The sequence below is a fragment of the Odontomachus brunneus genome, unplaced genomic scaffold, assembly GCF_010583005.1.
Source record: "Odontomachus brunneus isolate Ranch 3 - 2012 unplaced genomic scaffold, Obru_v1 Obru_scaffold_062, whole genome shotgun sequence".
NCBI classification, from domain to species: Eukaryota; Metazoa; Arthropoda; class Insecta; order Hymenoptera; family Formicidae; genus Odontomachus; species Odontomachus brunneus.
In genome coordinates this window covers 1,816,715-1,832,733 of record NW_022639512.1, presented here as the reverse complement: position 1 = coordinate 1,832,733, position 16,019 = coordinate 1,816,715, and the positions used below count along the sequence as shown (strand labels likewise).

At 35.3% G+C, this 16,019-nt stretch overlaps 3 protein-coding genes across 5 annotated transcripts in view; 1 reads left to right on the top strand and 2 right to left on the bottom strand.

Annotated features, from left to right (window-relative positions):
* The window catches only part of LOC116846245 (tyrosine-protein kinase transmembrane receptor Ror), a 549,039-nt gene that overhangs the window by 5,490 nt on the left and 527,530 nt on the right, over positions 1–16,019 (top strand). The gene's annotated exons all lie outside the window — the stretch shown is intronic.
* LOC116846247 lies at positions 4,706–6,833 on the bottom strand. Of its 2 annotated transcripts, none has more exons than XM_032819830.1 (3): positions 6,568–6,833; positions 5,031–5,210; positions 4,706–4,927 (listed from the first exon to the last, which is right to left on the bottom strand). In XM_032819830.1, the coding sequence occupies exons 1-3, from the start codon at positions 6,581–6,583 to the stop codon at positions 4,776–4,778; spliced, it is 348 nt and encodes a 115-aa protein (XP_032675721.1). In that variant the 5' UTR covers positions 6,584–6,833; the 3' UTR covers positions 4,706–4,775. The 2 variants fall into 2 exon arrangements, with proteins under 2 accessions (XP_032675721.1, XP_032675722.1); XM_032819831.1 differs by having other exon boundaries at positions 5,038–5,210.
* On the bottom strand, positions 6,955–10,018 carry LOC116846248 (degenerin deg-1-like). Of its 2 annotated transcripts, XM_032819833.1 has the most exons (4): positions 9,913–10,018; positions 8,664–9,821; positions 7,533–7,646; positions 6,955–7,208 (listed from the first exon to the last, which is right to left on the bottom strand). In XM_032819833.1, exons 2-4 carry the CDS (start codon positions 8,672–8,674, stop codon positions 7,025–7,027), a joined length of 309 nt encoding a protein of 102 aa, XP_032675724.1. In that variant the 5' UTR covers positions 8,675–9,821; positions 9,913–10,018; the 3' UTR covers positions 6,955–7,024. The 2 variants fall into 2 exon arrangements, with proteins under 2 accessions (XP_032675724.1, XP_032675723.1); XM_032819832.1 differs by lacking the exons at positions 6,955–7,208; positions 7,533–7,646 and having other exon boundaries at positions 9,424–9,821; positions 9,913–10,012.

Below are 16,019 nucleotides of genomic sequence, written 5' to 3'. Positions count from 1 at the left end.
GGGGGGGGGGAGAGGGAGAGAGAGAGTGAGAGAGAGACGCATCAAGGCGAATATTCTTTCGTCACATCACCGATCACGAATCTTACGGGAGCACATTGAGAGGAAAAATTTTGCCATTTCAACAAAATACCAGCACCCGTGATAAATGGTTTGCTGATATGGGACAGCAAATGAGTCCGGAGTGAGAACAAATGAATTGTCACTTTTAATATGCTGCTCTAAAGTTCAATCTACAATGTACTCTTTGCCTCCTGTTTCTTGTTCTTTGTCTTTTTCTAGCTCAGAGCTTGAAGTTTGAGTCGGAAAGAGATAAAGAAAAAGAAAAACAGGGAGCAACACATTGTAGATCAAGCTTTAGCGGCACTTCTGCACGGAGAGTATGTTATAGTCTTGTTTCGTATAAATTCTCTTAAGTTTCACTATGTTTTTTTAGTCCAAAAATAGACTGTCAGTAAGGTCTATCTTGCTAAGGAACATAGTATAAATTCTGCTAGAAACATAGCAGATTTCGCTAGAAGCATAGTAAGTGTTTCAGTTCGCAAAATATGGGTAACACATATGAGACGAGAGGATAGAGTCAATCACTGTAGAATGTCGATCTTTGGTTGCAAAGTCCCATAATAACTTTTTACTGTAAAATTCTCTTCGTATATGGATAACAATGGAGATATAATTAACCTTACCCGAATGGACGAGAACAAATGCGATTTGTGTCTCAACGTATGCTCGTTAAAATGACAAATGATGAGAGATGATCTCGTCGAGAGATGCAACGTCAACTGATCGATCTGTTTCCCTAACGATCATCAAACAGCAAGCGTGCTTTCGTTCCGATGGGATTTTTCTCAGTGCAATACGCTAATGCGTTATCGCGCCGGTAATTAACAAGTCGTCCCATTGTCTCCATCCATAATTTATTTCGTTTCTCCGACCGGTCGCGCTGCTTTATTACGCGCATTGCATCAACAATGCTCGTTCAGTGTACGGAATATATTTTTGACCGGCCTGTGGCTCCCCTCGACGGGCTTACGAAATTATGAGAAAGCGCTAAGAGTCGACGTGGTGAACGTTATGTGATTCATTACGATACGATACTTCACACTCTTACAACACCCGATGTGGAATTAGCATAATCGTTAAACGCGAGCATTCCTGTTTTCGCGGCGCCTCCCTTCTCGAGTATCTCGTCGATACATATTCATCGATACGCATTTCCATCGCGACGCGACGGTGTCGAAATTCGCGCACAAAAGAAGGCGCGGTGCGTCGCGCCATTTCGGCCAGCCATGCGTAAGCTCGTATCGATTTTAATTAAACTATAAATATGCATGGTCCGTTAACCGCGGAATGAAAATCTGAATTATCACGCCGAATTGTCCCGCGCAAGGTCGGCTCCCCCGCGATTCGACTGTCCTCGCGTAGCGACCCGCGTTTTTAATACTTCACAGTCCCATCGCGACAATTAACGACAAAGTCGGTGGCAATTGTTAATCTGCAGCCTCACATCCAAGAGCCATAAATCGATATTTGGTTTAGGCTTAGCTGGAGATATATATTTCAAAATTGTGCGCCTCAATTAGTCAAACTGCTTCATCATATTGTGTAACAAATGATTTCACATTCTTTTTACTGAAATGAAACGATTTTATTTTTATGTCGTTGTAATTATAAGAACTATATATATTATTAAAGTAAAATTATAAGAGCTATATATATTATTAGAGCTATAAATATCTGTTTGTAGCTGTAGGCTGTAGATTAAAAATTACAATTTATTAACAATGTATATGCAACGAATAGTAATAGATCAGAATCATGTATACATTGCTTTATAAAATTATAACTATATAAAACTACAAGTATTTTATTTTATCTGACAAATCCGAAATTACTTATTACACAAGTCAATATGTCAAGTGACAAAGGTAATAACAGACAGAATTATTACATGGAGAGAACTTTATAATAAAAATTCATTTTATTTCATAAGAGCTATTTGTTTATTTTCAAAGAAATCTGGAATGTGTTGTTAAAAAATTTGATATGTTTTTGACGAAATTTTGCTATGTTCCTGGCGAAATTAATGTCCTTTAACAAAATAGACTTTACTGATAGTTTATTACAGTGAGTGTAAAAAGTATTTGTACACCAAGTCTTTGTCAAGACAATCTCTGGTGTACGAATACTTTTTACACTCACAGTATATAAGAATTATTACAAAAATTTACGTAAAAATGAAAAGACTATAATATTCTTTGTGTGTTCTATCTCGTTTGATCAATATTTTAAATAAGCATTCGCGCATTATTCCCTCTAGTTAATAATATTCTACTTGAATCCCTAGTCGCGCACGAATTTTTATCTAGCGCAAAGAAGCACTTGGCTCGGTCATAAATGCGAACACATAAACGTAGCGGATCGAGTTGAATCGCCGGCGAATGGCTGAGTCTTCGGGGACTAAAATTCAGTCCGGATCATTATGGCGAGTCGTAAATTTCCGCGCGAGATCTCTCTAGGAGTTCTTTCTGCATTTCTGCCATTGGTCACATTTCGCGCACGATAGGAGTGACTGCACTGAAAAAAGGACTGGTAATTGTTATTAAATGTATTTAGTTACAGAATTTAAGTAAAAATTCGATAACAAATACAAAATATGATAATAATAATCAAATAGATAGTAGATTATGTACAAAAATTTTTTAATCATAAGATTAAGATATTATCAGTTAATAATTATCTAATATTTCGTTGCATTAACAAGATAAATATTAATAGTTACCAAATATTTCATCAAACAGAATTTAATGATTTCATAACATTTACCAAATGTCTTATTGTAGTCATCAAATACTTGGTAACAGATGTTAAATACCTAATAGATATTACTAAAATCCACTTGATTATGATTAAGTCTTCTGTATATCAAATCTACTATGTATTTGGTTATTATTGCCCATATTTTTTGGTATTAGTTACCGAATTTGTAGTCAAATTCTGTAACTAAATACATTTAATAACAATTATTCTTTTTTTAGTATAGTCAGCACGGACAGGACTTCACATGTGAAGCGATAAAAAGCAACGTAAAAAATAAAAAAATATAGTTTTCTTAAAGTAGTTTAAATAACACGATGAGATTTTTCGAATAAAACAAAAAAATTACGTAAGCAATTTTCTCATCTCGGACTTTAGTAATAGTTAACAAATATCTCGTTTTCTGTTGCCAAGATTTGGTATCACTTTCTAGAATCTAGTTTGATGACCAAAATGTATAGTTCAAGCAACTAAATCTTGCATGGAAATAAAGATTTGCTAATAATTGCTAAGAATTGCTAATATATGGACAACTAAAATTATTAACTGCAGGAGCAAATTTTCTTGCTTTCATAGTAAAATTATTTAGTTGTGGTAGCTAAAAGATTTGCTAATAATTGCTAAGAATTGCTAATATATGGACAACTAAAATTATTAACTGCAGGAGCAAATTTTCTTGCTTTCATAGTAAAATTATTTAGTTGTGGTAGCTAAAAGATTTGCTAATATATATAATATATATAATAATGCGGGCCAAATATAAAGTGATAATTAGGAAATAATTTAGTTATATAAAGTGTAAATATATAGTTCTCAGAACCACACGGAAAAAGATTTGCTAATATATGAACAACTAAAAATATTAACTGCGATATATAATATATATATTAGCAAATCTTTTAGCTATCACAACTAAATAACTTTATTATGAAAGCAAGAAAATTTGCTCCTGCAGTTAATATTTTTAGTTGTCCATATATTAGCAAATCTTTTTTTTCCCTGTGATTCTGAGAACTATATATTTACACTTTATATAACTAAATTATTTCCTAATTATCACTTTGTTTGGCCCGCATTATTATTATATATGACTAAATAATTTGGCAACAACCATCAAATTTTGCTACTCCTAACAAAATCCTTCTTTCAGTGCGCGCACAAAGAGCGACGGAATAAATTAGTGGAGTACCGTCGTGCGAAAATACCGCCATCGATGCGGTTTCTCGTTAAACCGGCAGGAAATCGTGTGTCACGCGCTCGTTCTTGACGAAATTGACGAGGTACTTCTCGTGCTTCTGTCCCGTTGCGATAAGATTTAGTATTCGAACAACATCTCGAGCCATCACGTGTTGATTAAGGAAAGACTAGGCAGCAGGAAGCGCAAGGCGCCCCACGACTCCCCGCATAATTCAGACAGAACGATCAGATCCGATGATTACCGCGAACGTCTGCACCGCGACCGCTCAATGGCGGAAGATATAAATATTTCCCTGTCGTGCAGCCAGTCCGGTATTTACCGTTCTGTTCCAATGCGCCTATCCCCTCTGGCTCGAAAAAAAGGGCCATCAGCGCGACACGGTTGCGCGCTCGATTGTTTTTCCGAAACTGCCTCGCGCGATCGCGATTCGTTTATGACCAGGGAGCGAAAGGAAAATATTGTTCTTTACTCGAACAAAAGGGTTACCAGTTAAAAGCTATTCCGACCGCAAATTCGTGGAACGATTTGGACTTTCCGCGCTCCGCCGACGATGCCGTAATTACGTACCATCGCCGACGCGTTGGTCATTGATGCATCAAACGAGCGTTTAATTGGCGGGAAAAAAGAAACGAGTTTCGTTGATTATACTTACCATCGCGTGCCGGGGAAAATAAACACGCGCTATATTAGACCACACAGTCACTTCGTATATTTCTATTATTAAAAGTGTAATTAGTGATTTAGTAATGTTACACAAATTTAATTACAAAATTTTTTTCTTTTCAATATTTTCGTCTGAAGATGATCTTTTTGTTATGGTAGTTGAACCGCTGAAGCGATTCATAAACGACATTTTTTCATTGTCAATTATTTTAATATCTCTGTTTTTCTCTACCTCTAAGTAAAAGACATCATCTGAAAAGGAAATGTTAATTTTTAAATACAAACTTGAGTTCATTCAGGTTATAGACAACTAATAATTTTAAGAATCGAATATTTTTTATCATACGTATCATACTTCTCACTTTAACATATTCTTTTACGTCTACATGTAGTCCCTTTTCAAATTCGTTCATATCATCATAATCTTTAATTTGGATTTCCAGTTTAAATTTCCCATCTGTTATAGATCCACAAGCGAAATTATATGAATTAATTGTAATGCAGTTAAAGTTCGTCTTGATAAAACCTCGTACAACTAAAAATTAATTTCAGTATGCATATTAAATAATGATTAAAAAAATTGTATTATATAAACACACACACACACACAGAGAGGGTGAATACAAGTTTGTGAAACAGCTTTTTATTCTCCGATATAAGTTATCGATGACAATTGTAATTGATCGAGCGATGAGCTAAAGGCCTGCGTGCAATTTCATATTTCATATTTTTCACCTCGTTTGCTTCGATCTGATCTCAGATAAGTGAGAAGCGAACCATATGAAAATCTCTGATTCAGATCAAGGCATATCAGATGAAAATCTAGATAAGAAATTGCACGCGTTATTTTTATATTGTTCGATTAATTAAAATTGATGTCAATAACTTCAATTGAAGGGTGAAAAGTTTTTTTTAGCAATTTGCACTCATCTTGTATATACAGGGTTGGCAAAAAGTCCGGAAACGGTCAGATATCTCGAAAAGGATCAACTGTAGCGAAAAATATGTAAGTAGCAAAGTTGTAGAAAAACAAAAATAACTTTGTTTTTCGTGTCTCGAGCTAGACGATATGACCGGCTTAGTTCATTCGCTCTCATCGAACGCGGTTATTCATTCACGACGTAATATCACACGTACTCAGTCAAAACTCGCGCATACCCGCGCTTCACGATAACGCTTCTCGATCTTTGTATTTTAAAAACGAGTCGTGTTCTCTCGCATCTTACTCTTTGTCTTTTCCCTTTCTTTTTCCAACTACAATTTCAAATTTCTTTTTTAAAAATGTTAATCGATAAAGAAAAGATAATGCTGCCTTATCGAAAATTTGGAGACCATATTAGATCATACGAAGAAGTAACTGATTCAATGCTGCATATCCTGATCGCAATTTTATTTCTAAATCCATCGTTCAGAAGACAGTGATACGTTTTTACGAAACAGAAACAGTTAAAGACCAAAATCATTTCAAGCCTCATAACTCTAAATATGCCTAATAAAAAATACTTTTTATAGGTTTTTGGAAAGCCCTTGAAATAAGCTACAAGAATATGTAATAAAAAATGGGAATTTAAAAAGTTCAATTTGACCTTCGTATGACCTTCGTCCTCCACCCAAAGTCAAATTTTTAGCCACCATTAGGTACATTTTATTAAGCCCTATAACTTTGCTACTTATACATTTTTCGCTACAGTTGATCCTTTTCGAGATATCTGACCGTTTCCGGACTTTTTGCCAACCCTGTATACATACATATATATATATGTATGTATGTATATATGTATGTATGTATGTATGTATGTATACACATATAGGAATAATTAATATAATTAAATTATATAATAATAAGAAAATCGTTATAAAATAAGTTGAATTTGTTATAACAGACTACTTACGTATGTAAGAATTCATATACTTAGGTATGTTCTCCAAAGCTATCGGTGTATCACATTTGTGTGTTCTTAAATTTTACTTCACATCGAAAGTGCCTAAGTTATTAATCACTATATTTTGTTGAATTAATATTTCATAAGGTAGTGTCCCTTTATTATATTCCAGAAATTTTTATTTTTTCGATTTTCCTCCGTCAATATAAATTATTTGTAAATAGTAATAATTAGTAAAATCGATATCTCAAATAATACAAAAAGTTTAAAAAGAATTTATTTGTATGTCATCAATTCTAAGTTTATTTTCAACTCTTCTTATATAAAAGAATTTTTTTTGAAAATCTGAAAATAAACTCAGACTGGATAACACACAGAGGAATTTTTTTTTAACTCTCTGTGTTATCTCTGGGATATTATTAATATTATTTATTTATACTAAATTATATTATTATATTTGTTTATATTAAATTTTATTTACGTTATTCGGTGTCATCAAATGTTCAACTTTATCAACTTCCTTGTTCCAGGCAACTACTTGTATCCTATGGCGGCTATTGTTATTTAAAATAAATTTCAACATTTTATATTGTTGAACCTTTCCTACTATTTTGGGTCCCTCAATTTCGTCGATGAATCCTATTATTTTGCTGGAAAAGATTTAAGAATAAATTATAGCAGCGTTCCGTTTTACCCAAATGCGCGCATTTATCTATAATTCATGTTACATATAATATAGAAAATGCGCGCATTATGCGTGAAACGGAACATAGCATATATATATCAATAAAAATATTCACTAAAAAGTTTAAGTAAATTCAATTTTACTATAAAATCATCCTAGACAGCACAGAATATATTTTATATTTATATACACATATATCAACTTCCATAAGGAAATAATTTATTATATATATAAATGGAAATTTGTCTTTATATCGAATTTATATTTTTAAATTTAAATTTTTACTTACACTGTCGAATATTCTAATACTTGTGATTCTAACATCTCGTCAGTAGCGAACATTATAGTTTCCAACTCGTCATTTATATTTAATACATCTAATTTTGTTGTTTTATTATTTGTTCTGAAAATAAGTATTATACTTATTAAACGACTGATGTCTGTTTCTACCAAGTTTGGTTAAGTTAATCCGTTGGTTACTCCATTGAAATCAACCAATTGAATTTATCAAATATGATCAATGATAGATGCGCTTGATAAATTGAGATTAAATAACCAACCGATTAATTAATCAAAGTTGAAAACGGGCTTAAAGGAGACATTCACCAATTTCAGTTAATCGACAGTTAACCCTATGGGATTTGACCAATATCATTAGCCAATTAACTGAGCTAATCGATGCCTGTTAGTCAATTCCGTTGAGTAAACCGTTGGTTACAAAGAAACAACAACTTAACCAAAGTTTAACCGGAATTGATGAAAGTCACTTTAATAATAACATTATGTTAATGTTAAATCGGCAGCACATAAAACGCGGCAAGTTTATCACACGGCGGAAATTGGCTAAGGAATACCGTGATATTGTTAGTAAACGTACTGCTATTCCATAATAAACTTCTAGCTTTTACGAAAAAACAGCAGGTTTATTAGCTATCAGATTATATCCCATCCAACTTCCACCGTGCGACAAACTTGCTAAGTCCAAAGTACGTCCAATCATATAATTTCCCATTTAGCAATATAAAAGCAATATAATATATATGTTATATTACATTTATATTATTAGATGGAAAATTACATAAATGATTTTCTTATGTAAGTTAAAAAGTAGACAAGGTAATGGAAACTTATTTCGTCGATTTATTTTGTACAGAATCAGTTTCTTTTATTATTTCTTCAACTTTATCTATAATTGTTTCCATGCTGTTTTGAGCTGATAAAATTTATTATATGTTATCTATTACTTGTCATAAATATAAATAAATATAACAATGTGTCAAATTAATTTTAAATATGAATAAAACGGTAATATTACCTTCACTACGCGTCTTATTGGAACTTTTTCTCGGCATTGTAATAATGTAAATATATTAATTATGCCTGGTGCTTTGTCGCTAAAATGTTTGTTTATTTATATTACCTTGTGAACATATTTAGTATAAAGTAGGTTTGATTCGTATATCTCGAGTCACATTCATTTATCTTTCAAAGTATCTGATTGGTTCCGGTGTAATGACGCGATTTACTTCGTATCACGTATGGCTGTCATCCCCCAGAGGTTGTGTTCTAATATTCACAGTCAGTTCTGTAAGTTTGTAAACCCCACATTTTCGGCGAAAAACCCCCGAGCACGAACAAATTCTAGCAACCTTGGATTTTCCTCTAGGTTTTTTCGTTTTATGTATTGAAGAAAAAATCAATAAAAAATAGTTGTGAAGTGTATTAAGAGAAGAAAATACTTACGAAACAACAAAAATATTTATTCAGTGAATACTAATAACATATTTACTTGTACTAATATATAAAATATTTTTCAAATATCTTTTAAATCCATTTTTTTGAAACCTTAAGAGAACCTTACTTTTCCATTGAGGCAATTGTTTGTTCTATTTAAATAAAATAATTGTTATTTAAGTAAATATATTATTAGTTCTCGTTAAATAAATATTTACTATTCTTTAAACATTTTTTTCTTCCAATATGAGTAACACTTAAAACTCGAGATTGGACATGTGTCTAATAATGTGCATTACGTCTCTTATGTTTTACTAGTTACTACATCATTTTTATAAATATATCTCTATCGAAGCATCTGCTTGAAATGTCTTGATTACTGAAAATTACTTCGCATGTCCAGTTGGTTTTTCTTTCAAAAGGTTGGGAAAGTTGAAAAAATTACGTTTATATGTAAGCATCTGATACATCTTTATTGCGGTTTATTGCTTCATCAAAGACTACTTGGATTCACTATATTAATGTGCTACAATTGCTAATGCTCCGGTGAAGTTTCCTGCATTATTTCATTCCACAATTCGACGTTTCAATTTTCTCACATTTATATTATAATTGGTAGGAGTTTATTATCCATACCATCCAAAATCTCGCGCCTTTTTCTACCAGTTGAAAATCCAGTAGGATTAGTAGGTTCAGTAGTAGTAGTTGAAGATGAACTTGTTGGCGTAGTTGAAGTGGTCGTGGACGTGGTCGTGGACGTGGTCGTAGTCGTAGTTTTACGCTTCCAACAACGACGTCTCCAATGTTTACGCCATCCACATTTTTTCCGCCATCCAAATTGTTCCTTCATACAGAATAATAATTACTTTCCAGAAACTTTTTGACGAACTTTTGGACAGCAGCTAATTCTAGCTTAGACGAATGTTAAGACTTACAGATTCCTCGAACAGAACGCAAGCCACGATCAACAGTAGAAGTATGACTGCCGCCTTCATGTTGCAGAATGATGGACCTTTGCATCTACACTGCATCGTAATGCAGCAGCAATATTTATACCACGCTGATGAATAACGGTCTTTTTGTGACATTGACAATGAATAATTATACGCAACTGTTTTGCCAGTTGCGTGGCATACGTCGAGTGTTGCCTAATAAGAATAATTAATGATTTCACAATGTATTTGTCTCGCTACTTGTTTCGTGTTCTTTTGGACACATGTCGATATGAAATTGTCACGTGTCTGCATGTCGTCAGACAAGTGCGCTCGAGCAAATTACCACAGGAAAAAACTCGTATATAATCTTCACCTCTAAAAATAAGGCGGAATTGTTTAATATACAATGCTCTTCTTCCTCTTCCTCTTTATTCTAAGTAAAGATATAGTAAAGTATAATAAAGTACGAATAACCAGGCTAATTAGAGAACATTGCACAATTAAACGCACTATAAATTAAAATTAAATAAAATTAAGATTAAAGAGAAATTCTTGTAGATTAATATAGAATAAAAAATATTTATTTTTCTATATAAATCTGGATATTATTAACGCTATTTATATTCACTACTACTTGGAACAAAAGGATTTACAATACACAAAGACATAATACATATTTATCACAAATCCATTTCTTACATATCTTCAAAGTAACGTGATTGTGGCATAAGTTATAAAGATGGAGTCTCCTCACTTCTGCCACGCTTTCTTTACTTACGAGCCGCTCACATCGCATTTGCGCGATTTACGCGCAATGATTTACATGTTATAATTTAGTTTTTATTTTATATTAATATATAATATTAATTACTTAATTTACTTAATTTACTTATTAACTTAATTTGTGATAGAAACATTTTTTCTTAATAAATTTTATTATACTATATTTTATATTCTATGTTAAAGTTTACAATGATTCGAAGACTTGCTTTTTAATTTTTGTTAATATTAAAGTGACTTTAAGAAATGTCATTTTTCTTTAATGATTGTGTTTAAAAAATTAAAAATAATATTCCATCTCTAAGTGATATAAAAACGTTAAGTTATTAAGTTGACAATAATATAACACATTAAAACATTACGAAAATCATAACATGTCGGTAATATTAATTTTACATTGAAATAATAGTTAAAAGTAGATAACACATTAGAATTTTTACATTTGTACGTCAGATTTCTAACTGTGTATATTATAAGTATCCGCCGAATATATATAAATATCTTTTATTTTTCAGATATTCTCTTAGTGTATTAATTACTTTGATTCTTTCAGCGAAATTTTACTGATTGCGATGCTATACTTAGAACTGAAACAATTATAAGTATAGCATTTCATGTGAAACATATACTGATTGTACTGTAAAGAGTATTGTTATCGATTAAAAAGTACATTTTGCTTATTGCTTCATCAATCTGATCAATGAACATAAAGTCAATAACCGTAGAAAGAATCTCTCTCTCTCTCTCTCTTTCTTTCTCTCTCTTGCTGCCTCTTCCTCTCTTTTGACTTTACATCCATTTGAAAATCCTACCATAAAGATTCTTCCTCGAAAATTCACCCGAAAATTCAATGTGCGTCGAGGCTCGAGTAGCGCCGTGCGATAGGAGTCGAAGATAAAGAGACTTTGGGCAAGCTTCCTCAGATTTTATCGCGGTCGAAACGTTAGATTACTCTGTTTCGCTTGGAACAAATTGCTCCGGCTATTTCGTCGGGGTGGATTTTCGCGAGGGATCTCACTCCCGCCACGTTCCACCTCTTCCAAAGTTCCATCGCGGATAGTCTCTCGACTCTACCCGGCGAGAGAAAGCCCTTTAGCTTCGCCATGGTACTGATGAGTTTCGCGGTTTGATAGCGCTTCCGAGGCGTCCTCAGCGAAGGCCAGCTAGCCGTCGCCGGTTGCTGGCCGTTCTATATTTGCGAGGACATGGTCGCGAATATCGCGCGGCGATAATAAACAGCAACGGGAATGAACGAATGCAAGCAGGGAGGGGAAACGGCCGTTAGTCAGAGTCGCGTTGGCATGACGCGAGAAGCAGACGACAAGGAAAAAGGGCGAAGGGGTGGGTAGAAGCTGAGAAGAAAAAGAAAGGGGTTGAAAGTCGGTACGGAGCAAAGTCAATGCCCGGCGAGTGAGGGCGTATAAATCTGCGGCTTAAATTTAGATCGCCGCTAAAACGCCGCTTCTTCCCCTTCCCCTCTCTCTCCCTCTTTCTCTCTCTCTCTCACACACACACTCTCTCTTTCTCTTTCTCTCTCTCGCTTCTACACAGTGGCTGTGAAGTCGATCGGTGCTGCCGCCGTTGACAAAATCAAAAATACGCGATTAATTCAGTGTTACATCTCCGCAAAATTATTTTTCTGTAGATCTCCGAGTAGCGCGTTTTTTACAGAAAAACGTTCCGCGCTTTGTCTTTAACGTATTCCGCGTACTCCGAAATAACTTTCTCTGCCGTCTCACACGTAAATTGCGTCACGCGTGATTGAGCTTAGCTCGATTTTCGTGAAAATATTCGAAAGAGCCGGCACTCCCAGATGATTGTGGTGATCGCGTTTTAAATAAACGGCGAAATAACCAAGTAAAAAGCAAGCTTGTTCGTAACCGCGTATGTGTGTGTGTGTATATGCGTGTGTGACGATCGAAAATGAATGGGGATACGAGCGCGCTGCCACGAATCTCGAGGGCGTTTGTGCGCTATAATTTAATATTGCGCCGCACAGCGCGCACATTTTCCGTGACATCGCTGCAAAGTGCACATTCGGGAGCGGACAGTTTAGCAACGGGCGCGCAAGTCAGCGGACTGCAAATGCCTTGAGCTTCGAGGATCGCGGGTTAACATCTGCGAGTCATTTCACCACGTTATTTCCACTGGGCTTCGTCGAATGCCTCGCGACGTTCCTTTTGCTCGCGCTTTGTTCACATGGGAGCGCTTCCAAAGCGACAGATTTAATTATCGTGACTCCCGCCCGTCCGCACTTGTGCTTACCGCCGCGTGCGCGCGCATGACCGCGCTTTTTTCTCCCTCCGACACGCTCCATGCAATCAGCGATACATCATATCGCGATAACCGAACCGGAAAGCATGAGATCACCGTTACCGAGCCGAACCGAAACGTTGTTTGCGGAACGATGTTCCAGTGAGTCGCGTTGATCGGCGTCGTCGCCCGACAGATTGCGCTCTTGAAATAATACGCGAATGTTTCTGCAAATCACGTCGACGTTCGCAAATTTAGCGGAAGTGCGCGATGATAAGGCGAGAATACCAATGCCTACACGGAGAGAATTTTGTAGTACAAATTGCTATAGGATTTTTTAACTGAGAAGTAAAAATCGATCTCCTGCAGTAATTTACTATCAATAAATCATTATCTGTAATAAATCACTAGAAAGGGTAACCCAAATTTCGCCCATTTTGTGGCCCACAAAATTTGAATCGAATTATATGTCAATGCTATGTAATAGCATATTAATTTCAGAAAAATTTTGGGAAGGTAGTTTCATAGGGGTAGTTTTGGAGATACGGGGGGAAAATAATCACACACATAAATTCCCAATATTGTTAAAAAAAGAAATAAATACCAAAAGAAAGTTAAAACTCTTTTGATAACAGTGGGATTTTAACTAGAATTAGTCAGAATAGTTCTCTAACTATCATACTAAAAATTCTCCACTTCTGTTGCTTAATTTTTTAAAAGAATAAAAGAATAAAAAAAGTGTTTGCTAAATTTCTTGAAAAAATTTCTTGGTTGATAGATACGAAAAATATTTATGATAAGAGTGGCTTGTCTTAAAATTCTGCACAAAAAAGGTACGTTTTATTTTTTTTGTAGGATTAATCCTTTGATCGAAAACCGCATCTAAAGAAAAATAGTATCTGAAAATAACGTTATAATGCAAGCAATGGTTTTGATATATTTATTTCATGTAAAAGAAAATTTTGAATTATTAATATCATTTACATAGACATTTATGTGTCATACCGAAATTATTTTTTTATTTTCAGGTAGTCAGAGAACTATCTAATTCTAGTCAAAATCCTCTGTTATCAAAGAAGTTTTAACTTTCTTTTTGTGTTTAGATAATATTGGGAATTTGACTATTTTGACTCTCCGTATCTTTAAAACTATCCATATACTTAACTTAAGATTTTTCTAAAATTAGTGTTCCATTATATACCATTGTTTGGCATACAATTCGACTCGAATTTCAAGGGTCACAAAATAAGCGAAAAAACCTGTTATTTGTATTTTTTAGGAGTCAAAATAGGTTATATCATAGACTTCAGAATATCAAAATAGGTGAACGAAATAGTGAGGCTGAAAGTAGGATCAAAATTGCGACTCGGGAAGTTGCGCTGAAACAGTTATTGATCAAATCGCAATTATTGAATCAATTAATATAACACATCACAGCAACTATGTAATTCGTTCAATCGACTAAACGTCCGCTTGAATGAATTTTGTTCGTTCAAGCAAAGTCTTATTAACTCTACATTGAATGTGTATGTATATTCATATTTAAAGACTAAAACGATAAAAATGTCCAGAATTAGGTGCCAGCCTTAACAGCGTCCAGTCATTGGTACTTTTTTACGTGAGCGATGACAGTGACGCGATGATGACGCGAAAGAAATCGACCGAATTGGAAATATCCTCGCCGGGAGGGAGGGTGAAAGAGGGGGGAATGATATTGCGTGTTTACATTGGTGAAATAAACCAGTTGGCGGGAGAGATCACGAGCACGATCAAAAGCGCGGAAGGCTTCAATAATATCGGAATGCATTTTCGTCCGGCGCAATATTTGGCGCGACGCTGTACAATATGCCGTTCTCTAAAACGGCAACGCCAGTTTCCACTGCAATTCGTCGAGCGCGCTTTTCAATGCGACTGGCCCCGCCGTCGATAGCAAATATGAGCGCGTTGGAAAATACGCGTATTTTTTCCGGTGACTTTTCCTAAATTACGGCCAGCCGATTTCAGCGTATTATTTATCGAGACTGATCAATGTATTTTATTTTGCGCGCTGCGCGTCGCCGTTTTTCTTTTACCTCATTTTTTTCTTTTTTTTTGAAGCCACAAAATTTTGCGGATAAATAGAGAGGGAGAGAGAGAGAGAGAGAGAGAGAGAAAGTTCGAAGTGAATCGTTTTAATTACGACAGATTCGGATTTTGTTGTTAAGGACGAGCGAAAATCCGCTCGCGATCCGCTCGGAACGACGGAAACGCGAAAATCAGCGTAAAGAGCGAAAGTTTTCCTCCCGCTTGCGTGACGTCGGCGATTCAACTCGTCGTAAATTACGAGGTTTTTCAATTCTCGAGCGTAAGGTGCCGGCTGATGTGATGTTTCGATTGCCGTCGGTGAATTGGTCATTATTTCGGCCTCGCTGTGAGTCACAGCGAGTCCGCTTCGTTCCGCACGCATTCGCGGAATGTCCAGAGACGAATGTGCTCGAAATTGCACGGCGCGTGCACGGCGGACGGGTATTCCGTGATTTAATTAATTAGCGCGGATTAATCCCAATTAGCGAATCTTGTCCGACGACTGCCAGGTGAGTGGCACCTCTTCGTTATGCACGAAAGGTATACAGGTGCTTTCACACCGAGGCTATCATCGAAATTCTCGCCTGCCTTTGCCGTATTAGTATTATAGCCTATTACATTCGTGCGCGTTCGCAGGCTGAAATTACTTCGTGATTATTAATCTTCTCTAACGAGGTGCAGCCGCATCAAACGCGGACGGGCGCGCTTACGTGTGCCGGAATCACGCACTCTGAGCGATTCAAGACGTCGTTTTCCGCGAATATTTTACGCACCGTTATAAAACGGGTCGTCCGCGTTTTGCAACGTCTTTGCACTCTGATCTTCGTGATCTCTTTTATGCGCTCGTCACACGATCCTCAATTCTGTGAATGATTTCATACATGTTAACATTTATAAAGTTGTACTTGGAGCTATGCATGATAAAGCCATACGTGATGTTATTGACTGCTTCCATCAGCACCAATCAGCGATCAATTTTCATATCGGAGTCTATAATATTCTTCGAAATT